Source organism: Camarhynchus parvulus, chromosome 1, assembly GCF_901933205.1.
Source record: "Camarhynchus parvulus chromosome 1, STF_HiC, whole genome shotgun sequence".
In the NCBI taxonomy this organism is placed as follows: domain Eukaryota; kingdom Metazoa; phylum Chordata; class Aves; order Passeriformes; family Thraupidae; genus Camarhynchus; species Camarhynchus parvulus.
In genome coordinates, this window is record NC_044571.1 from 89,078,236 (window position 1) to 89,101,477 (window position 23,242).

The window sequence follows — 23,242 nt, forward strand, 5'->3', positions numbered from 1 at the left end:
AGTCTGCTGAGTAACTACCCTGTAAGAAATAAAAATCTGCTGGAAAGATTGGATTCTGTGTAGTTAATGAATGACAGTTTGTAGCCAGCCACGTGACCTGGTTACATCCTGGATACAGAGGTCTTAGGAGGTTTTCTACATGCTTTTTTCACATATACCTTAAAAAACCAAAAACTAAAACCCCAAAACCCTAGCAGCAAAACAATTAGGTTCTTTGGAACGAAGTAAAAACAGAGGTTAAAGTACATTTTTGATGTGAGAGATAGCCTGTGCAGAATGGCAAATAGGGAACACATACAGAAGGTTCTATGCCTGTGATGTAAGTTTGGAGGGGAAGGAGCGCAGTGCAGCTTTCTAAACAGGCTAAAAATGTTTATAATTCTACAACAGTAGGCCTTAAAAAGATAAGTTTATGTTTTGAATAAATCTAAGGTGCTATTACATAACAACTTCAACCTTTTTTTTTTGTTGTTGTTTTCTTCCCTCTTTCCCTTCTACAGATCACACATCCGTGGGCGGGCTGGGAGACAGTTTTTATGAATATTTATTGAAAGCCTGGCTTATGTCAGACAAGACGGACATGGAGGCAAGGAAAATGTACGACGATGCAATTGAGGTGATTATGATTCATTGAGTTTTCCAATTCAGTGTAACAATCTTTAATGATTTTAAGGAAATGAAATTAAATTTAAAAAAAAGAAACCTAGGGAGAAAAACCACCACCAGCCACAGGACTTGTTTTGATTATGTAAGTTTTAAGAAATCAAATGATGAATAATACTAGCTTTCACTTTGAGTAGTTTAAAAAGTATTATTGTGGAATACATGTGATGCAGATTATTGTGCTAAAAATAATCAGCTTGTCCCAAATGGTACAATGTAAAAGCCCAGGCTCTAATTTATTAGAAGGAGATCTAGCAACCTTGAGATGTGTGCAGAACAACCAAGTCGTTTTTTTGCAGTGTTGAGAATTCATCATTCTAGGACCTGAAGTCCCAAATTGTTTTATTCTTTGCATTATTTTCTAGGGCATTTACATGTTATATTCCATATTTGCTTTGTAAAATGCAGTTCATATCTATTCCTGTTTCTATGGTTCTTTTGTGCTATGGTCTTACTCCCTGTCACAGACAAAGTGCTTGTCTAAGCAGGGCAGTACTGCAGATGGTTCAGTGGGATTTGGGGGTTGGTGGCCTTTCTGTGGTGGCTCTGAGCTTTTTGCTGCCCAGCTCTTACTTTCCTGGTTTCCCCATCTTCTGTCAGCGGCCTCTCATAGTGTTTCCCACTGTGCCACCATTCCTCTGCTGCAGTTTAGAAACATAAAGAGTAACTGAGCTGGTTTGAGTGAGCTGTGGTACCAGCAGCAGCAGGGGCTGTGTAGCCTTGTCCCAGTGCTGATGTGTGGTTGGTGGTGCCTGATGTGTTCCAGGCTCTGTGCGTGCCCTGTTGCTTTCAACATAAGTTTTTACAGCTTAGTTTTAGTGTGGTCAGTCTTCTAAAGCAAAACACCTATTCTTGGAATTCTCAAAAGTCACATTTTACAAGATATATAGTGAAAATTCTAGTAAAAAATTGCTTTGAAGCTGTAATATGTCTTATTCCTGACCTGAATTTGATTACATTTGACTTCCAGCTGCTTTGACTTTTTCCTTCTCTACATTGTTTTAAAGGGTTATCTGCGCTATATAGTTGGTTACTGTCAAATGTACAATAGACATTCTCTCCTGAAGGAAAAGCGCCTTTTTTTTTCTTTTTTTTTTAATGAGTCTCACAAGATAAAACAGATTTTGAATTATTTCTTAAGCTTTTTTCTATGTATTTTCCAGTACCTTCAGTATGGAGACTGCAATGTAATGGTTCTTCTAATGTAATTCTTCTTCTAACTGATTCCTTCTTGGTTTTATCCTCTTCATCCAGCCAGAAGCTCTGCTTGTACTCTTAACCTTTGCCTCATACCATCATCCACTTTCCAGTTGCTTTATTCTGAAGCTGGTTATAATCTTTTCGATTTACTGCTTTCCTACCACTGTGATTTACATTCCCGATTCCTCAGTGTTTGACCTTACACTTATCTCTATTGCAACACATTGTTCAGGCAAAACCCGTTTTGTCACCTGCTCTCAGTGATTTTGCAGAACTGACTTTTCCTTTATCATTATCTATAGTTACATCAATTTTTGTGTCATCTGCAATTTTTTTTCTAGCATTTTTCTTGGAGATCATTGTTAGAAATACTACCTGGTGTTGAATAAAGTATCTATGCAGAATCTTCATGGGATAAGGATTTTTTTTATTTTTTCACAATTTTTTTTCTTTACTTGCTTAGGACTAATATTTTGTAAAATGTCAAGAAATTCTTGAAATCTCTAATAGTTCTAGTATCAGCATACACATATCAATAATTTATTTTTGAAACCACATCATTCATTTTATATAATTGTTTTATTAGCTTTTTTAACTACTGATAAAGCATTGGCTGTTTCCCAGTCCTTTTGAACTTAGCATTCCAGGGTTTGTTAAAATCTATATTACTAGTTCATAACATTACTTGTGTATTTTTAATAGGTTAAAATGCAGTTTATGGGATCATGTGGGTTTAAAGCTGTTTAGCAGTTGATATCTAGCTTCCATTGTGGTTAGTGTTGAAATATTTTACTCTGATTCTTAAACTGTGAACACTTCAAAATTAGAGGAAATAAACGCTCCTGTTCATCCTCTTCACTGTAAACCATCTTGCAAACATTTTATATGGGCACATCTCTGAATGGAGACAGAGCAAGGCAATTTGGGACTAGGTGAAAACACTCTGTGGATAGGAGGGAGGAAAAGCCAAGCTGCTCCTTATTCATGTGTGATATATCCTGCAGTCCAAGTATCAGAGGGTTCCTTCTGCTTTTTCTCAGCTAAACCCACACTGTACATTTGAGTCTGCATGAACTGTACTGATTTATGTGCTGTGGAACATTCTCTGTTTCAGGGTTTGTGTCTCTCCCAGGTCCTACTCGACATTGAAAGACATAGGCAAAGAGTCATTAAGTGGGATTTGCTTTGCGTAACTGCAATTCAAATTTTTATTTAAATTTTTTTAAGAGGCTGTTCCCTTACCATTTTTTGTTCTTGCCTATAGTATAGGTCTTCCTCCATAGCTAACACTTCTTATTCTTTGTTTTTCAAAATGTGGAGCAGAAGCTCTTTGCATCATTTGTGCAAGCAGAAGAGGAAAGGTGTAGCATGCATTCCTCCCACTCACAGCACAGAGTTGGAAATGTTCTCAGCACCCACCAGTCTAAAAGAATGTCTCTGTCCAGCCACACTTCACTCCCTTATCTTATTACAGCAGTGTGAGTGGAAGATGGACAACATAACCTCAGTCCTAAGTTTTGCAGTAGACAGTGATATCTCATTCCTTGGAGCTATCACAGGGAAGAAGAATGCAGCATCTGTTCTTCAGATGTCATGGTTTCCAATCCATGGCATATGAAGTCTTGTGCAGGTCACCACATACTTCCTTACGTACATACAAACAATTTGTATATCCACAACCCCTCTGTATATAACATGGGTGCAATCTTCCACTGTAAAGGACATTTCATTGCCATGTCCTAGTATGGAAATTCACAGCTGTGATAAAAGCTGAAATTTTGAAACCTGCTGGAAGTTTTTTGTGGTGATAAAAATTGAGGATGGGCCTCTTAACTTTGCTTTCAACATCATCATGTGGGCCTTCCAGCTAGTCTGGTTTCAAGTGTCTTTTTTTCCTTCTCACATCAGCTGGAGGGATAGGTAAGCTTCTTTTTGATCTGCTGCCTTGAGTAGCCTAATCTGTTAGGCTCATAAATTTGATCCTCACTCTTTCTTACTGCACAGCATTAGGTAGCTAAAAGAAGGATTCAGCCGTGTGCTTGACTGTCACAACATAGCAAGTACTGCTGCAAGACAGCTCAGAAAATGCTATTTTTTGTAGTCATGAAAAGCACAGGAACTTCAGGGAACATTCAGGTTTTGCATAGAATCATGGAGTACCTTGAATAGCAGGGGACCCTCAGGAATCATTGAGTCCAGTTCATGGCCCTGCACAGGACACCGCAAGAATCACACCATGTGCCTGAGAGTGTTGTCAAAACACTTCCCGAATTCTGTCAGGCTTGGTGCTGTGACCACTGCCCTGGGGAGCTGTTCCAGTGCCCAACCACCCTCTGGGTGAAGAACCTTTTCTTGCTATCCAACCTAAACCTCCCCTGACACAACTTCAGGCTGTTCCCTTGGCTACTGTCACTGGTCTCAAGAGTGAAGAGATCAGTGCCTTTCCCTCCACTGCCCTTCGTGAGGATGTTGAAGGCTGCAATGAGGTCTCCCCTCTGTCTCTTCTCTAGACTGAACAAACCAAGTGACCTCAACCACCCCTGTTGCTCAGGCATTGCTCAGACTAAGGAAGCTCCTTCCATTAGTTAATCTCTTAGTTGATGTGAACTAAACCTTCTCTTTGGGAGTTGGGGTGTACAAATATCCACTCTGGTACATATATACTCCTTGTAGTCCAGCTGGATGTCATTGCTTTGCAGTTCTTGTTGGAGTGCTCTGTGGCCTCAGCCATCCAGCCAAGGGTACAAATGCCACACCTATCCCAGCCTGCACCCCTGGACAGTGCTCCCAGCAATGCCCAGCTGTCCCATGTTAATTACTGTAACTACCAATTGCCATTTTTTTGCAGTTACCAGGCAGCAGGTTGTTGAACGATAAAGTATTTTGAGAGAGTTGCATTTATATTCTTGAGATGCTTCCTTTGTGACTCTCAGAACCTAACCTAGTTATTAAGTAGCTGATAGGACTTGATTTTCAGATTTCAAAAACTACCCCTTCTACCAGGCAGTTATTTTCAAGTTCAGAAGATGTGTTTTCTGCTCAGAAGAGGAGCATGTTGCACCTAGAACATCCTCTTCAGTCAAACCATGAAAGCAAATATGGAGTAGAAGTGTAGCTCATGGAGAAGTATATAAATTTGGCCTTTGTAGGCTATCCTGGTGCTAACCACAGCAATTTTGTCCTACTGGAAATGCTTCTGCATCCATTTGCTCCTCAACTGTTATGAAATTATGGGAAGATACAATTCAGAAGAAGATGTCACTTAGCATTTGGAAAAAATGCTTTCCTCTAGCAAATAAATAATCCATATGCTTTAGTGCCTTTCTGCTCTTCACAGTTAAAGTGGCTTTCCTTCAAACAGGACTCAACTTTTATGTACCATATGGTCGAAAAACACCAGTTTTGTCACAGTCTAGAATAATGGAATCAACAGAGTTAGTGCTCCAGATCTTGATATCCTTTCCAATGGCAGTTTTCAGCAGATCCAATACTTCCAGTACCAGTACTTCCAGCTCAAATGAGGCTTGTACAGTTAGCCACATCAGGCTCCTTAGCAGCAGAAGGCAGTCGTCAATACCAATTTGCATGATGGTTAGACAACCACCCTGGCAGCTGTCAGAGACTTCTGCCTTCTTCTCTCTGGATCCTGCCATGAGCACAAACCTCAGATCTATCAGTGGTATTACTGAAGGAATTAACCCAACAGCAGTGCAGACCAGCACTTCTCTTTCATTGCTTTCTCACTGTCTAATGCTAGACATAGTAAATACTGAAATAGTTGGTGGGAATTGTGATCCTCTCTAAAAGACGCTTAAGCAAACATTCCATCTAGTTTGCAAACTTTGGGAAGTTAAGTCAGCTGCTCTTCTAAGAGAAGGATACCATTTCTAAGTCACAAGCAACAGCATGTTTTGGTACAAATGTGTGAAAAGAAGGCAGCAGTTGCCTCACGTATAAAATACAGGGTTTTTTGGTGATCAGCTGCTCCAGCACCTATCATTTGAGAATGTGCAATCAGAAAGCTGCTATGGAGAAGCTAGAAGGTGGCTGGAGTATTCCTGCCACTTCCTATTAAAGAGAGACTGACTGCATACGTTGCTGATCAAAAGTTTCCAACATGGATGTGTTTTCTGAGTACTCACAGCGTGCACAGAGCTCTGGTACTTCCCAGAGTTAACAGTTTGACAAATACTGTTTGAGCCATAAAATAAGTGTTGAATTCTCAAGTAAAAACACTGTATTGTCTATGTTGTGATTTTCATGTGTTAGATGTCATTAGCATTTTTAGCAGTTAAGGTGGTTTTTTTTGTGCTTTGAAATAAAATTCTTATAACTGTCTGTTCCTGTGGTGCTCAGAAGTGAATTTGAAAAAAGAAAATTATTTTTGTTTTGAAAGCCAGACTTTGCTTGATAAAGGAAAGTTAATAAGTAAAACTTGCATGTGAAACAGCATTTGAATGTTCTCTTAATCTCTTTGTAGGCCATAGAAAAACATCTCATCAGAAAGTCCAATGGAGGACTGACCTTCATTGGAGAGTGGAAGAACGGGCATCTTGAAAGGAAGATGGGCCATTTGACCTGTTTTGCAGGTGGAATGTTTGCCCTTGGAGCAGATGGTTCCAGAGATGATAAAGCTGGACATTATTTGCAGCTCGGAGCTGAAATTGCACATACGTGTCATGAGTCGTATGACAGGACAAGTAAGACCTATTGTTAATCTAATTGTTTCAATAGTTGGAATACAGCAACTCTTGTAATTATTGTTAGGATTTGTTTGGACCTTGTCTAACATGCACTGGTTTTATACCAGTATGAATTTTTAACATCTGTGTATTTACTTCTGCTCTTCATCATGGTGAGTAAATATAAACCCCGATTTTATGGTTCCTTCATGCACGTTTGTCCTCAGTTTTGGATCAGTGAGCTAAGATGGGTTATATGGGTATGGTGAGGAAGGAATTTGTGTGACCTCTTGTCCTCACAGATATATAGGGAAGTTTTTACTTTCACGTGTACTGTTCTTACAGTTAAGTAGAGGGAAAAAATTGTAAACAGACTTTTTATTGGTTTTAGTAATCGTGCATTCTGAGTAAGTACAATTAAACAAGAGAGGATGAAGAGTACTGTGCAGACTGTGAGAAGGCCAAAGGCCTGACTAGTGAGGAGGCAGCATCAGACTTCATTGTTGGGCTGGAAGTTTCTCAAGGTCAGTCTTTTGGACCAGGATTATTTTATAGTGACCTTGATGCTTGAAGTGTACTGATTATGCTTAGGGTGGCCATATAGTTGTAGAACATAATTAAAATGGAAAAGTCTCAGAATAGTAATCAGGGACATCTTGAGAACTAGACTATCAGAAATAAGTTTGCCAGGAAAAGTCAGGAGCTCTTTGTCTGAAGTGGGAGTTGAAAAATGTCCTGGTCTGTATCAGATGAAGAATTTTCAGCAGAGATTAGATAATATTAAGACTGCCTTAGAAGACATGTGTAATTTGTCACCCTGAATACTCTGTATAAATCTGAATTTGAAGCAGACCAAATGCAGAGAAGGACCAACAGAATGAATAGAGTGACAGAGCTTTTATCTTACAGTGGGGAAAATATGAGAGATTGGCCTGCTCAGGCTAGAAAAATAATACTGAAGAAAGGAACAAATTTATTGCCATCTCAAGGGGTAAACACTGAAGAGAAATAGTTATTTAAGGATATAAAAGAACACAGTTGTAACGAGAGCAAGATTTTTAAGCTTGCTGTGCATAAATGTAGGTTGGAGATTAGAAATGGTTTTGCATAGCTATCAGAGAAGTGAGTTTCTGAAATACCTTCCCAGTAGAAATAATGGTAACTATAATTTAAGCAGTTTTAAGATGAGAATTCATGTATTTATCCACAGGATTACATCGTATCATTGTATAGCTTCCTGTCTTTCTAAATAATTCAGTCATAGAAGTGATAATTTTATTTGGGTAGCAACAGTTTTAAAAAAAGGAAAAGAAAAAATATGAGTATGCTTAAGAAAAAAAGGTAGGACATAGCAGCTATTGTTGCATTCTGAAAAATTGCATTTAAATGTTTAATTAGACATTTAAAAATAAGCTATGTTAAATTCACAGTTGTTTGAGCAGACGTAATTTTATTCCTTCAGATGTTTATTCTGTACCCTAAATAAGTCAAAAGATGGGGGAGATAAAAGTTTTGATTACATATTTAATGACTGTATAGGGACACATGAGCAAGAAAGACTGAAAGCTGTACAGACAGCTATAAATTTGCAATGCCCTTGTTCTCTTTTGTTCAGTCATGCAGTCCCAGGAATGTGGATTGTTTGTGTTTGGATGTTTTGGTTTTAATTTTCTGGCCTGATTTTTCAAAGGAAATTAAGAACTTATATATGCAAAATGTCAACTTCTTTGTTATGTTTTAACAGCAGGATTTGAGCATAATAGTACACTTTAATGGCAGAACTGGCTGATGGCAGAAAAAGCATCTTTAAGAGGGCAGACAGTAATCCTGGTTCAGCTAATAGGTTTATGGTTCAGCAGGCAAAGGGGATTTCCTGATTTTTCTCCTATGGACATGGGAGAGCTTGCCCCATTGGGCAAACCCAGAGGAGGGAGAAGGATGCAGAGACTGCAGGCAGGGGTTAGGCAGCTCTTTCTTTAGATAAACCAGCAGAGCTGCCCTTTCCTGTGTTATCCCACAGCTGCTTGTAATAAACTACAGTGATGGTGATGCAATACTTCAGTATGAAAATATTACTTTATGAAGCAACCTAAATTTCCATAGCTGAGCTTAAGTCTCAGCAAAATTGAAACAAAATTTCACAGAAGAAAAGCATTTCTGGAAAATGCTTTTCTTCTGTGAAATTTTGTTATATTGACAACTATCATCAACCTGTGGCACATATTGCAGGTTTGAAAGCTTGTTAGAAAAAACAACCTGATATTTCAGAAAGCTGGTTATTTTAGTGCTGACTGGTACAGAGAAGCTGGAAATTCCTTGAAACTATTCCTAATATATTTTCTTGGGGATTATGTCCCAGTGGCATCTGGCATCACTGCCATGTAATCGAGAAGCTTATGCAGGGATGTAGTCTCACTGATAATCTGAGTCACCTGTCAATGTTCCCCAGGAATACCTGAGAGAAGACCTTAGACTCCAGATTAAGATGCTAGAGAAGTGACTAGGTACATTGTGAGAAGCTTGGGCCCTTGCCATGGCTCTGTGAAAATCCTGGTAGATTCTGCTTGAGCTGAGGATCAGTCTGCAGCCCTGCTCAAAGGATGTCTTTCTAATTCAGCAGCTGGAGGAGGCTGGTGGATTATGGAAGGTGAAGGCAGGGGATGTAGTTCTGGTTATGGTCTGCCTCTGAGCAGGAGGTCTGTGTTCCCAGGATCTATTTGGCATGGCAGCATGAGAGCCCCCTCCAAGGCTCTTCCCCTCTTCAGGAAATTGTTAATGCATGTGGCACCCCTTGGAAAGGATTTGAAAAGGCTTATTGATGATCAATGAGAAAACTTAACTGTAACCAGAATAGTCTTATGATGTGTAGTCTATACATGCCTCTGCTTCCTACCAATTCTATTTTTTGTACCTTGAACTATCAATAGACTAATGCTGCAGCCATCCTAAATCTCCCCTCCTGTGACAGGAGATTTGAGGATTTTCCTGTAGGCCTGTGTGCTCTCAGTTTGAAGAGAAGATTGAGAAAAACAAAGATAGGAGGCATGTTCTGATCTGTGTGCTCATTTACCAGCAGAAAAAATCACAATGCTGTCAGTGGGCACTGGTAAGGCTACAAAAATACAGCTTCCTGTGCTCATGGCACAAGGTTTCTTGATGTTTAAGCTTATGTGAGTACCGCACATCTTGAGATGTTCTGGTTTCTGGCGATTAGTTCTTTGTTTTTCATGCTTAATGTGAACCACCGAGAAACATGGCACAGGCATAAAATAATTGGCAATGTGAAATCTGGAGATGGCAGCAAAAAACAAGTCCAATGAAATCAAAGGAATGGGAAAGATCACTAACAAATCAATCTGAATAATCAGCTTCCGTAAGTGTTGTAGAGGTTAGATAAATAAGCAAAATTATCTGTATAGATGCATTTGTGTGCTGATCTATAGCACGCAGTATTTTTAATACACTCTACCATCCCTTATGCATAAGAATTTTCCTAGCCATTAGCTGATAGCATGTAAAGTATTGACTGACTACAGAGAGCTTATTTTAGGATTAAGTTTTTTGCACTTCTTTAAAGTTTCTTGACAAGAGCTGTCCTCAGAATCGCAGTACAGCTTTAGCTGTTTTTTATGTGTGACAGTTCTAGTGCAGAATAAGCCAGATGACTAAGATTTCAGCTGAGACATATGCAAGGGTATGAGGAGATGCTGTCTCTGCCCCAAGACTTTCAGTAAGCAGCTAAACAGGCAAGGCGGAGGAAATGAGAATAATAACATGTTTTTGTGAGATGTATGCAATAACAATGTGTTGATGGAATAGTTCAGAGTCTCAAAGAGAAATGTCTTGGATGTTCTGTTCCTTCAATTTTGTATGAATTAGAGCCTAGCATGTATTATTATAATTATGAACCCTTTCTTACTTTCAGGAAATTTATTGCTAGATTGATCGTAGTCTTAAAAAAACATACAAAACAGACAATATTTTCAAAAATACTTACGGAATTAGAAATATTTATCTAAAAGTACAAAGATTTGCCCTTTTTTTGGCAGTGCTAAATACAGCTCTCATTGAAGTCAACTTTATGTCAGTTAAAATTTTTTAAAATGGTGGTTGTTCAGCTTTGCATTGGTATGAAATTGTTTCTCATCTACTCTCCCTGCCTAGACTGTAGTCTATCAGCGCAATTAATATGAAAATATTTGGGTTATTCTGTGACCACTGTAGCATTGTAAAATGGCCTTAGATGGTTCTTGGCTTAGAAGAATGGCCCCTGAAAGCTATTATGTGTCCATAATAGCTTATTTTCTTTAGTCAGCTATCAAAATCCTTGGTTTCAGATAAGTATTCAGTGAAATCATCACAATATGCAGAGGTCACCCATCCTTGGGTGATTTAATTTCTTGTAGTGCTCAATAGCCTTAGGAGTAGGTGTGAGTAAATAATTAAGGATTTAATGCACAAGCAGGCTACAAAGCAAGACAAGACATCACAGTTTCTGTAGGTGATGGGTCACCAGAACTACCTGAAATCCAGCTGCTTTGGTGGATAAGACTAACATAGCTGTGGTGTTTCCCTGATTCCAAAAGGCTTTTTAACAAGTGTTTTAATAAGGCCCATTAGGGACATTAAATGATTACAATTTAAGCAGCAAGTACCTGCATGGAGGAAGAAAATGGGCATAATATAGAAAAGAGGATAGAGGTAAATAGTCTACTCTTGCAGTGGATAAATGCTGGTTAACCAGCAGTACTCTGATATATTTGATATATGTATATGTGTATAGGTGTGTAAAATGTATACTGTATTTATATACATTGTGGGTATGCAGTATATTTACATTTCATATTTTAGTATGTATTATCTATAAATAAAGCGCACACATATATAAATGATCAGAAAAGGGCCGGAACAGTAAACTAAGTGTGCTGATAATAACAAAAAAAAGCACTACACAAGGACCTTATGAGGTTGAGTAACTGCATAATAAATTGCTAAATTAAATCCAGTGTAGTTAATTGTAAAGTGAGACACCTCTGAAAAAATTATTTCTAACCTTACATATTAAATGATGGGTGCTAACTGACCGTTGCAATTCAGGAAATTGCTTTTGAGATTATGAAAATGTCAACTCAGTAGCACTCAGGAAAAACAAAATGAGAAAGAGAAAAATAGAAAATGTCATTATGTCACTGTATTAATCTCACCTGCACTTTTTTTTCCCCTGTATTTGCTGGTCCTCTCTCATTTAACAAAGGATATAGTAGAACTGGAAGAATTGCAGAGAAGGGCAAGAAGATTAGCTAGGGGCATGGAACAGTTTCCATTCAAGGCACAACTAAATTGAATACTATTATTCAGGGTGGAAAAGGGACCTTCTAGGTAGGATTCATCAGATTTGCAAAATCACATAGGGATTGGACAGTGGTTCTGCATCAAATAGGTATTAGAGATGTGGAACTCCTTAGCCGCGGTTGCTTTGAATGCTCAAGGCTTACACAGATTTAAGGAAGCACCAGATGAGTACTTGGGAAATAAATTTATTAAGAATTACTGGCCACCTAAAAAAATATGTCTAGTTTGGGAGGAGTCTTGAGCTCAAAAACAGTAGAGGCTGGTAGAAAAGATGGAAAAAGGTATCTCATATACTTGATGGGTGCTTCCACTTCCCCATCAATGTCTGATCTTGGCTATTGTTGATGTGACACTGGAGCAGACAGAATTCCATCTGGTCCAGGATAACCATTCTTGTACTCAGAATTTTGGATTGGTAGAACTCTGTATCTAATCTCCTCTATTTTATAGTGAGATTTATATAATTTTTTAAGTGAAACTTGTAAAGTGGCTCATTTTGAAAGAAGTGCAATAATAATTTCTTGATGGAGTTTCCCTTACCATTCATGTGGCTGAAGCAGTTTGATGCTTTTTCTTTTGGCATCCAGAGCCATAGTCCCTTGAAACAAAAAGATTAAGGAACTTCTAGAGATTTTCTGCTGGGGCATGCATTGAGAGTTGCTTGTATTTTTCATTATAGCATTCTAAGGTTCCCCTTTCAGACCCATGAAATCTTTAGTTAATTTGAATCTCTAGCCCATAGGAATTACACGATTAATTGCTTTGATAATTTTTAAAGCTTGAGTGCAGCTTCAGAGTTCAGCACGTTAAAAATTCTCTGCCAAAACAAATGGTGAGGTGCAGTAATAAGACTGCATTAGTAATGTTAAATTTGAGGACCAATGTGCAGCTAATACAAAATATGTGTAACTTCTTATTATAGAGAGTTATTCTACAGGTGTGTTGTTCTTATGTGAGTAGTCTTCCAGGTGCTGGAAGGGCCTTTACAGGTTCCTTTAAGGGCTTTAACAGTGAATCTCTTATTTCAGAGATTTATTTTCTGGTGTACTTAAGACTTCATTGCCCAGTTGTAAGCCCTTTACTTGAAGATCACAGCGCATCAGTTACAGTGACCTGACAGCGCATCCTTAAACCAACAGTTTGGATAAGGATACAGGTTATTTGGTATGATACTACTTGGTTTAGTTCCAAGATCTTTTCCTACTGTGCTGTGTGGGATCAAAGGACATGAAAACCTGTGTTGACCCTTTTCTTCTTTTTTCTTTTTCTTGGAGGGAACTGATGTTGGTCACTTCAATTTTATCCTATAATTGAATGTGTTAGTGTGTTTATATTCTTAGTCTTCCATTAGTTTTCAAGAGGATTACTGTAGTTCTGTCAAAACAGGTAGTTTTCTCAAAGGAATTAGATAAATTATTCATAAGAAAAATTATAAGCCTCAAAAGTAGGAAATATTTATGAGACTGCTTAAAGGTTCTAGTTCTTTTTTTCACAAGCTTGGGATAAAGCAGTCTCCTACCCATCCTTCCTGCAAAGATTGGTATCGAACAAATTTTTTCTTACCTTTACTTTTTTTTTTTTTGTTGTTGTTTGTTTTGTCTGCAGCACTAAAGCTGGGCCCAGAAGCATTCAAATTTGATGGTGGCGTGGAGGCGGTGGCAGTACGGCAGAATGAGAAGTATTACATCCTAAGGCCAGAAGTGATTGAGACCTACTGGTATATGTGGAGATTCACCCACGATCCCAAGTACAGGCAGTGGGGCTGGGAGGCAGCACAGGTAACTCTATTAATTATCTGTCACTAATTTAATTTTGTGTATTTCCCCTTTGAAGCTACTTCAGTCTCATGGTAATGAAACACTTGGAGTGGTAATTGATTTTCACAGTCTCCTGTAAACCGGGGTAGATATGAGGGTGCACACAGTTATTGCTATTTTGCATTTGCTGAGTCAGATGCTCAGGTGAGAGGTGCGTTCAGCATTACACAGCCCATGAGTTCAGGCATGGAAACAGAACTCCTTAGTCATGACTCCTGCTGTTGTCAGTAGTGTGCAGCCCCCGAGAGTTTCTCTACTTCCCTGAATTGCTCCAGCAGTCTTTGGAAACAGCTCAAAGCCAGTTTCAAAGATGAGAATAAACATTAAAGATAACAAGACAGTAATGAAATATTTTGACTACATCCAGAGGAGATGAGAGAAAAGCAAAGGAAGAGACAAACCAGGAGACTGGGTAAGTTTATTCTGTGGCTGAAAACCAGTTTTGCTCCAGAAGCAAGAGATCAAGAAAAGGTGGGAAGAGATCTGTTGAGATGCCTGTATTCAGAATATTTAGCCAAGCTCATTACTATCCATTCCTCAGCACAGCTGCAACACCTAGAAGAGGCCAGGTATTTTACAGTTGTGTATTAGTGTGGTTTTGCCTTTTAGTCTGTTTTGTTCCAACAAGAATTATGTTATTCTGGAGACAGGTTCCGAATTTGTATTCCAGAATGCATTGCTGCTGTCTCCAAAACATTGTCTCCTTGCCTGTGTAGATACTACAAATTCTTGCTGATCTAACCAAGCTCCTTTCAGAAGCTATGGCTGGATGATCCAAGCTGAGGTGGGGTCCTTTGTAACAGGTTAAAAAATTTACAGATGTAAAGATTTTCAAGCCAGGATCAGTCTCTTAAGCACACTGCAAAGCATGTGTTTTAATTGCATTTTGCTCAGTTTTCTCCATTTGCTTTCATTATCTTGGTTCCCATTAATGCTTTCAAAACAAACCCTCCCTTCCTCCTCCCCTGCCTCCAATTTTCTCTGTGTGTGGGGTAGGATTTTATTTTATCCTTCTGTCAATCTCCATTGAAGTTGTAAATCAAGCAGCCCCTGTGCTTAATTGCCTCTGTCCTTACAGACTGCCTTCTTCTGCTTGTTGTTTCCTTGATACAAGATTTCTTTATCTAACATAGCCATAAAATATTTTTGACTTCTTCATAAATAATTTTGCAAACCCCTCCTTCCCACAATTAAGAATTTTCCTACCCCACCATCGTACTGGCACAGAAGCTTGAAGCTTTTTGTTCCCCAGGATTTTCTGTTCATTGCATATAGATAATAAGTTCTTGTGTTTATTCCTCACACCTACTCACTACTTCTTCTTCTTCCCTATCACACACAGCCCTGGCTGTGTTTATTCCATCATTTATAAATAGAGAAGAAGCTGGTGTGACATGCAGAGCAGTTGGCTTACTGCTGTTGTACAACACTGTCTGAATTTGTCTTCCTTTTGTCTTCCAACCTCTGAAGCATACTTGGATTTATTGTCTATATTTTTTGACAAAACTTATGCGCTTTAGTGCAAATCCTATGCTTTGTCCAAGGCCTGTTTTGTTGCATCTCTCCAAATCCAGTGTCTCTGGGGGAAAAAACAGGAAGTTCAATCTTACATTCCTTCAGTGATCATAAATCCCTGTGACAGGGTCTCTATCTCTTTCCTGATGAAAAAAAGGCTAATTCTCCCTAATACTGTACTTAGCACTAGAGACAGCATTCATCTCAATTGTATTGGGCCAGTCAAATTGGATGATGGTGTGCTGGGGGGCTGGCTGAAGTATTACAGAAATGTGCATGGAGGATACTCAGGGTAAATACAGAAAATTACTAAAATCCTTTTCAGGCTAATTATTTGAAAGCAGTAAGAGCCACCATTTCACAATAGGCATGTAAAGCCAATTACTAATCTGAGCTGTGTGAATGAAGGGTTCAATTAAGAGTTGTGGACTTGTGTATCTCACTAAGTAGGACTGCACCACAGAGGCTGCTGAGTTCATCAGAGCTTCTATTAACAGTTAAAATAAATAGCCAAGACCTGAAGCTCAGGCTAACTTCAGGCAAACTAAGGATTGATACTAAGATGGGGTGGAAAGACCTATAGCTCTCTGTCCTCATGAGACCTCAGCTGCACCCAGATCTGGGGTCCTCAGCACAAGAACAACGTGGACCTTTTAGAGCAGGTTCCAGGAAGGGACACAAATATGATCCAAGGGTGGGAGCACCTCTCCTACAAAAACAGGCTGAGAGAGCTGGGGTTGTTCAGCCTGGGGAAGGGAAGGCTCCAGGGAGACCTCATTGCAGCCTTCTAGTACCTAAAGAAGGCTTAGTAAAAGAAGTGAGATGGTGTTTTTATGTGGGCAGATTTTGACAGGACAAAAGGCAATGGTTTTAAACTGAAAGAGGACAGATTTATATTAGATGTTAGAAAGAAATTCTTTACTGAGTGCATGGTGAGGCACTGGTGCAGGTTGCCCAGAGAAGCTGTGGATGTAAGTGTTTAAGGTCAGGTTGGATGGAGCCTTGAGCATCCTGTTCTAGTGAGTGGCATCCGTACCCATGGCATTGAGGTTGGAACTAGATGATCTTTGAGGTCCTTTCCAACCCAAGCCATTCTGTGATTCTACTTAGAGAAGAGTAGACAGAAAAGAGCCAGACATAAGTTGGAGGTAAAAGAAATATGGTTTCACAGTTTCGTGGGTTAGAAGCTGTGATTATGACAGCTGGTGAAGAAACTGGCACAGTTTTCATGGGCATGTTGTTGGCACAGTCAAGAAAAGTTGCATATGCCACAAAAAACACCCTCAGAGAAACCGAGGGAGCTGGGGTCCAATCTAGAAGCACATCAAATTTTATTTCCAAAGAGCTTAGGTTCATGTTGACCTCCCTGTGTGTTACAGGCACTGAAATTTCATTTTTTGTCACTTTTGAGTCAAGGCGTATGTATTTGGCAGGAGTATACTGTTGGATATTCTCCTGCTCTATTCTGTATTTGAATAAAGGAAAGTAGAAAACCCACTTCTTCTTTCAGCTTGCTCCATTATTTATTTATTCTTGGTGTTAAAAAAACCCCATGTTTTTTTTCCCACTTGAATTTGCCTAGTTTCAGCTCTCAATCACTGTGTTTTCCTATGACTTCCTATGCCATTTTTAAATGTCCTTTCCCCCATGTTTTCTTTCCAGAGAATTTTCATAGATTATAAAAAGCAATGTCCTAACAGGAACTCAGACTGAACTGTCTTACATGGCCGTGGAAGTCTTTGAAGTGTCTCTGCATTCCAAAGGTTGTTTCTACCTTCCAGGCTAGCCTGGGTCTGCAGTTACACAGTCTTGATGACTAGATTTAGGATTATGTGCCTGGTTTTATGAAACTCATTTTGTTTGGCACCCAGTTACCAGCAGATTACACTGTCTGCTTTTATTTACGTATGTCATTTTAGCCAGCAGCAGTGTTGCAGTGATTGATAGAACTTTAGACTGCTCCTTGTGGATCTCTGTGAGAAGCAGCTCTATTTTGTGATGATTTTGCATTGCCAGTTCTTTCTTAGAAAACACTGTCAGTCAATTTTAAATTGAATTATATTGATATGGTATAGTGCTGCCTTGTCTTCCCATAACATCTTAAATACCATGGCAATTGCCTTAGAAGCTTTTAAGTTTATTATAGCTTCACTGTTACCTTTATTTGTTAAATTTGTAGCTCTCAAAGAATGAAATCAAGCTTGTGACCAAAATGGTTTTCTGTAAAACCATGCTGATTGGTGTCAGTTATCCTCTAATTCATATATATATTATCTCCATGTGTCTCTGTAAGTGCTATAAGTGACTGGAACTAACATCAGGGATGCCATCTTAATATTATTCAGTCTGCCAATGCCTCATAATGGTAGCAATATTACCTTAATACCCTTCCAATCATCTTGGAGCTTCCCTGTATTCTCTGGTGCAATAAATTAAGCATTGTTTCATCAGGGAGACTGGTATTCAGCTCTGGAGTGAAAGTGTATCTGGGTGGCAAAGCAGATGCCACTACACCAAGTGCTCTGAAGTCTCTGTGAAGACAGAACACTGAGAATTTCAAGTGGCATTTAAGCCGCTTGTCTGTGACATCAAGATTTTCAGCCAGTGTCCTGAAGTTCTGTACATCTTGCAATCAAGGACAAATTATTTGTTCATGTTTTAAAATTTTCTATTTGGATGAATAGCTGTAAAGCAATCTTTCAGAGGCTTTTTTCCTGTACAGTTCATTACTACCTGTATTACGTAGAACTCTGATCAGCTAGGGTAAATCCTTTGCCTATTCTGAACACAAGTCTGCCTTCCCAAGGAGACATTTCTGAAGATACAAGGTTACTTGGTAACCGTAAGGAAAAAAAAAGCTGATACAGATCACACATTTCTCTCTCTAGGCTTGTAGGCCTGCTGGCTTCACCAGTTTTGCACTTGGTTACCCAAATATGAGACCTCTACAGCACAGAGGAGAATCTCAGTGCTATCCATTAGCTACAATTTCCAAAATAGGCAAGTTTTGTCTCTTACACTGGCTTGGGGATTTAATTCTTTTGGGGAAAGGAGATGGTGCCCTAACAGTGGTACCATGTATTCCTTGTTTTCATTTTGCCACAGTCACTAGCAGGTTTCTCCTGTACAGGCTGTGGCATACAGCATCAGGGTTGCTGACTGGTTGACCAGAGAAACTCTGTCCTGATCAGGCTGTATGCTGGGAATTCTGGTAGGAGTTGTAAACACTGCGGCTTCCTCCTCCGTCTTGCCGTGCTTCAGAGCAGACACAAGGTCATGTTCTGCATTATTATAAAAGGGGGTAGTGCCAAGAGCAGGCACTTCATTTTCTGCCTATAAAGCAAAAGTGCTTTGGCTCTTGTTTATTCATATAACACCTGCCTGGTGGCTGTAGGAGTTCTGGGGAGGAATATGCAAATTGTTCTGTAAACAGTGAATGCATTATTTCTTCAGAAGCTAAGCAATTCATTTTTTTCTTTCCTTTTTGCTGGTTTGGTTGATGGGTGTGGTTTCTGTGGAGAGTGTGGTGTTGGGGTTGTTTGTGTTGTTGATGTTGTTTGGCTGCCGTGTGGTAGCTAGCATCACTTTTGTTGTGCAAGAACGTGCAGACAAAGAGATTGTCATGCATTCAGTGCTGTTGGGTTAGATGTGTCACATACACCTTTCTCTTCACTGTAGAGAAAATCTGGTCCACCCAGCTCTCAGCATCTGAGTAGTCTCAGTGTGGCCCTATCCTGCACCAGTAACCAAATCTGAAAGTAATTCATCCAGAGACTTCCTCCTTTTAGACTCAAGTCCCAACAAAAAATGGAGAGTTTCCATACAAACTTGGAGAAAGCTGTGCTTGAGATAAGGAATTACAGCAAGCATTAGATTTTGCCAAGAAAGAATGTACCTTTCTTGGCAGAAGTTCAGACTCTAGAGCCACAGCCATTCCAATAACATCGTTTTGCCAGTCTCTCCACTTGCTTTTCTAAAACCTTGCTTTTTGGAAACTTGAAAGAACTTTGTACAGTCTGGATTATTCTTTGGTCTGTGAACAGTCTGAGAATTCCACAGGGTAAGAGTATGTTCTAGGAGGAGGTCAGCTGTAGTACCTGCTGTGCTGTGACTTACTGTCCTGGGTATCCTGCTCAATTTTTCGCTTTTCCTCCTGATTTCAGTGATACCATCTACTGCCATTCTTTGTCCATTTGTCCAGTGGAAAATTCCTCTCTGTCTCCCAGTATTTCTAGTATGCAAAGGCGATACTGAGGTCCTTGAAGAGTTAGTTTTGATTGAATCTGTTTTCTGTGCATAAAAAGGGCATCATTCAAAACTTATTTGCTCCCCTGCCTTGACTCCCCTCAGCTTCTGCTGAGTATAACTAGCAAAAATCAGAATTAACAGAAATGTGGGCCTAAAGCACCATGTGGAGAGGAGCTTCACACGAGGCTATTGGGCTGAATCATAGATTACTGAGCTACAGGTGGCTGTGTTCAGTCGTTGGTAATGACAGACATCCCGAGACAAACATTTTCCTTCATCCCTGCTTCTTTTCTGTCCCTGCATGAATCTATTAAAAGAGTTGGTATCTGCTGAGGAAGCACAGTCAAAGCAGCAGGGAAGCACAAATAACCTGTGAATCATTTCTTCAGAGCCAGTTTTAATGGCTGATATCCTTGTGTGCTGTAAGGTCGTGCATGCGAGTGGAATAATGAAAGTGTAGGCGAGAGGTGCTCTGAGGTACTAATGCTTTCTTTCCAGTCTCCTCCTCTTCCATTGTGCTTTTCACAGTACTGTGTTGGAGCTGGGGAGGGGAAGAATCCATTGGCCTCTTCCTTCATGGAATGTGCATGGATTTAAACTCCATGCTTTAAAGGTAAAGAGCTCTGCTGCAGTCCAGCATGCAAACTGACTTGAGTTTCAGCTGTATAAACAGGAAACACAGAATAGCATAGGTAGGAGAAGGAGATGAGGGGAGAAAGCAGCAGCTAGAAGAGTTTACAGGGTGGAATCAACAGTCCATAAAGATGAGTACAGTATTTTATTTCTACTTTCAATAAGTCTCCATGACTAGCTACCAATCAAAGAATTCCTATAACTCTTCAGACTCTTCCAGCTCCAAAATCCAGGGATGTTTGTTACCTTCCTGTGCACATCACAGCACTTACTCCATTGATTTGACTGATGTTCTACCCAGTGTCACCAATGAGGAACTGCATGAGCTCAGAGAAAAAGTCTACGGAATCCTTGTCATGTCATCAATATCAGCCAACAGTAAATACCCAGGAAAGAAAGTGTTCTTCCCCAGAATACTTTCTTAACATGTAGCAGTTTGCCAAATGTAGTGTCATTAATAACGCTGGAAGGATGCTACTTCTGTATGTCTCCAGTCTATTTTTCTTTTTTTTTCAGCGTAAACTGTTAATGTCCTTAGCATCCTTCAACAAAGTGATTCACAGCAGAAAAATGCAGCACAAAAAAGAACCACCTTCTTTGTTGATCAAGCTTGACACTTGAAAATTTCCAGATTTTGTTCTACAGTTAAATTCTCTGTGTCTTTTCCCTTCCTTTTTGCAGGCAATTGACAAGTACTGCCGAGTTAGTGGTGGCTTTTCTGGTGTCAAGGATGTGTATTCCTCATCTCCTACATATGATGATGTACAGCAGAGCTTTTTCCTTGCTGAAACTTTGAAGTAAGTCCTTTCGACTTCTGCATCTTTCTGTAAAAACTCACATCTAAATTCTAGAAGATGCTCCACAGGTAGCTAAAGGAGACAAAGACTGATTTTGAGTATTAGGAGCACCAAATGGAACAGAAAGCAGGTCCTGAAAATGGCAGGTTTTGTGTCTAATTCAGGCATCACAGCATGTTTCACTGGGAAAAAGGGACTCCAAGTTCATTGTGTCTAAGAGGATAGTGTGACCATTCTATACTTCTGGCTTCTTACCAAATTCCTCCAGGTAATCACAATACTTTGTTGCCTTGTGTTACCATTATAAAAAGGAAGTCAGCCACTGCTATGTCCTCTATTGTCTTCTTTAATTTCATTTCACTTACTCCTTTAAGTTCATTTTCTGGAGACTAAAAGCAGTGGTCCCAAAGAGAGAGGCAGCAGTTTCAAAGAGGTCAGGGCAGAGAAACAGTACCTCTCCAGGAGCTGATGGTATATGATTGATCTGCTTATAAAAGCCAAATAAGAGAATGAAATCTTCTCCTAAGGAACTTGTGTGGTGGCAAGGCTGACTTTTGATATATCACCAGAATCCTGTCTGCATCTTAAATAATCACAAGGAGATCTGAAAATTCACTGATGCATCATTCAGAAACTGGATATATTATAGTGCAAGCATTGCAGATGGTGGCATTTCTAGGAAAGAACTCAGAAATTTTTATTGACTTTTGATTTGGAGCATTTCCTTCTTGTGGAACAAAATGAAGGTTTATTGAAGAGCTGAATATTAGATGTTTTTGACATGAATGCAATTGGCATAGCCCAAACCAGAAACTGGTTTCACAATGAGATAGCCCAAAGGAAAATAAAGACAGAAGGGTTGAGTATGATGTCATGAGAAAAACGAAGATGTTCCTCAGAAGAGGGGCATAAAATATGTCTTAAGCAATACCTGCTGTAATATTTTCCTCTATTGATGATTACTTCTGCATATTCGTTCCTCTCAAATTCAAATTTGGTAACTGTCCCAAGTATACTTTCTTGCTGCTTGGATACTTCAGTTCACCAGAGATACACAGCAAATTTGAGAGTTTTGAGCAGTACCTGGCATGAAGGTACCTGTTGAGTGGGAAGGACCAAGATGGAGAAATAGGTTGCTTAAGTTATTCAAAGGAAAAGTGTGAATCAAATGAGGAAGGTGAGTTTGAGTAAGATGAAATATTGCTGCTGTGGTGAGAAAGAGCTTGGAGAGCTGCAGTAGGAGAGAGCGAGGCAGAAGTATTGAGGAAAGGAAAGGCCTGATGCTTTAAAGACAAATGAAGAGTGTGGAGAAGGAAACAAGATATGTGTGACAAAACTGAATCATTTCTGCAGGAAATTTTTATCTGTAAACAGTAAATAGATGAGGAAGGAAAGAAAAAGTAAGGCTCCACTGACTGGATTGTGGATAGAGCTGGCAAATAAAGGCAGCAGAAGAATTGATCAGGCAGTGACACAGGGCTGAAAGCAGCAGACACTCCCAGTGTCTGATGGAGAGAGGGCGAAGGAGCAGCAGAACAAGTGTGTGCATTCTGGATGCGGCAGAGTCCACTAATGGGAATGACACCCTTTCCTTGTCAAGTGCAGCAAGAGCTGTCTTTTTCTGGATGGCAGGAAAGCAAGCAGGAGGTGAGAGATCCTGTACACCCACGCCGTTGTGCTTGCGCTCACACAGCCAGGTGTTCTGTAACAAGGGAAATATCATTTGAGTTTTAGCTGTTGTGTTAGGAAACTTTGACAGATCCCTACTACCAGTATGTCCTACAGAGTTACAGCACAGCCACATTCAAAGTGTGTATTAGGAAAAAAGGAACAACAAATAATTTTTCTCTGCATATATCCAGTAATCCTTATTTTGTTACATGCTTCGTGTCCTCTGCATTTTATTATAATGTACAACATCTGTGAAAACCTCTGCACAATCTGTTGTCCCATTTCCTCTCACCAGAAGCTGAACCAGCTTCCAGAATGGTGATGACAAATCAGATGCCTGCCATGGTTGAGCAGCTTTTATTGTGATGCCACAAAATCTTTGATTTGGATTAAAGAGGATTGGTAATTTCCAAGTGGGTTTCCTCCGTTAAGAAAAGCTTTTTGACAACTTCTTCTCTGCTCTCTTGTCCCCCAAGTAGTTGTGGTTGGGATCTTGATGTTTGTTTTACACTGCAGGTCTTTAAAGGGAGACTCGAAAACCTGAAGTTTCTTGGAAAGATTAAATTGTTGTCTTTATAACAACTTTCTTTGAAGGGTTTGATCATAATAAAAATGACTTCAGATCATCGTAATAGGAAAGGCTGTGTGTATGCAGTACAAAGAT

At 39.5% G+C, this 23,242-nt stretch overlaps 1 protein-coding gene across 1 annotated transcript in view; it reads left to right on the plus strand.

Annotated features, from left to right (window-relative positions):
• The window catches only part of MAN1A2 (mannosidase alpha class 1A member 2), a 133,931-nt gene that overhangs the window by 106,083 nt on the left and 4,606 nt on the right, over positions 1-23,242 (plus strand). The window contains exons 9-12 of the mRNA XM_030962387.1: positions 501-616; positions 6,344-6,563; positions 13,503-13,675; positions 20,792-20,907. Of these exons, the coding sequence (XP_030818247.1) occupies positions 501-616; positions 6,344-6,563; positions 13,503-13,675; positions 20,792-20,907 (625 nt within the window). The remainder of the gene's footprint in view (positions 1-500; positions 617-6,343; positions 6,564-13,502; positions 13,676-20,791; positions 20,908-23,242) is intronic.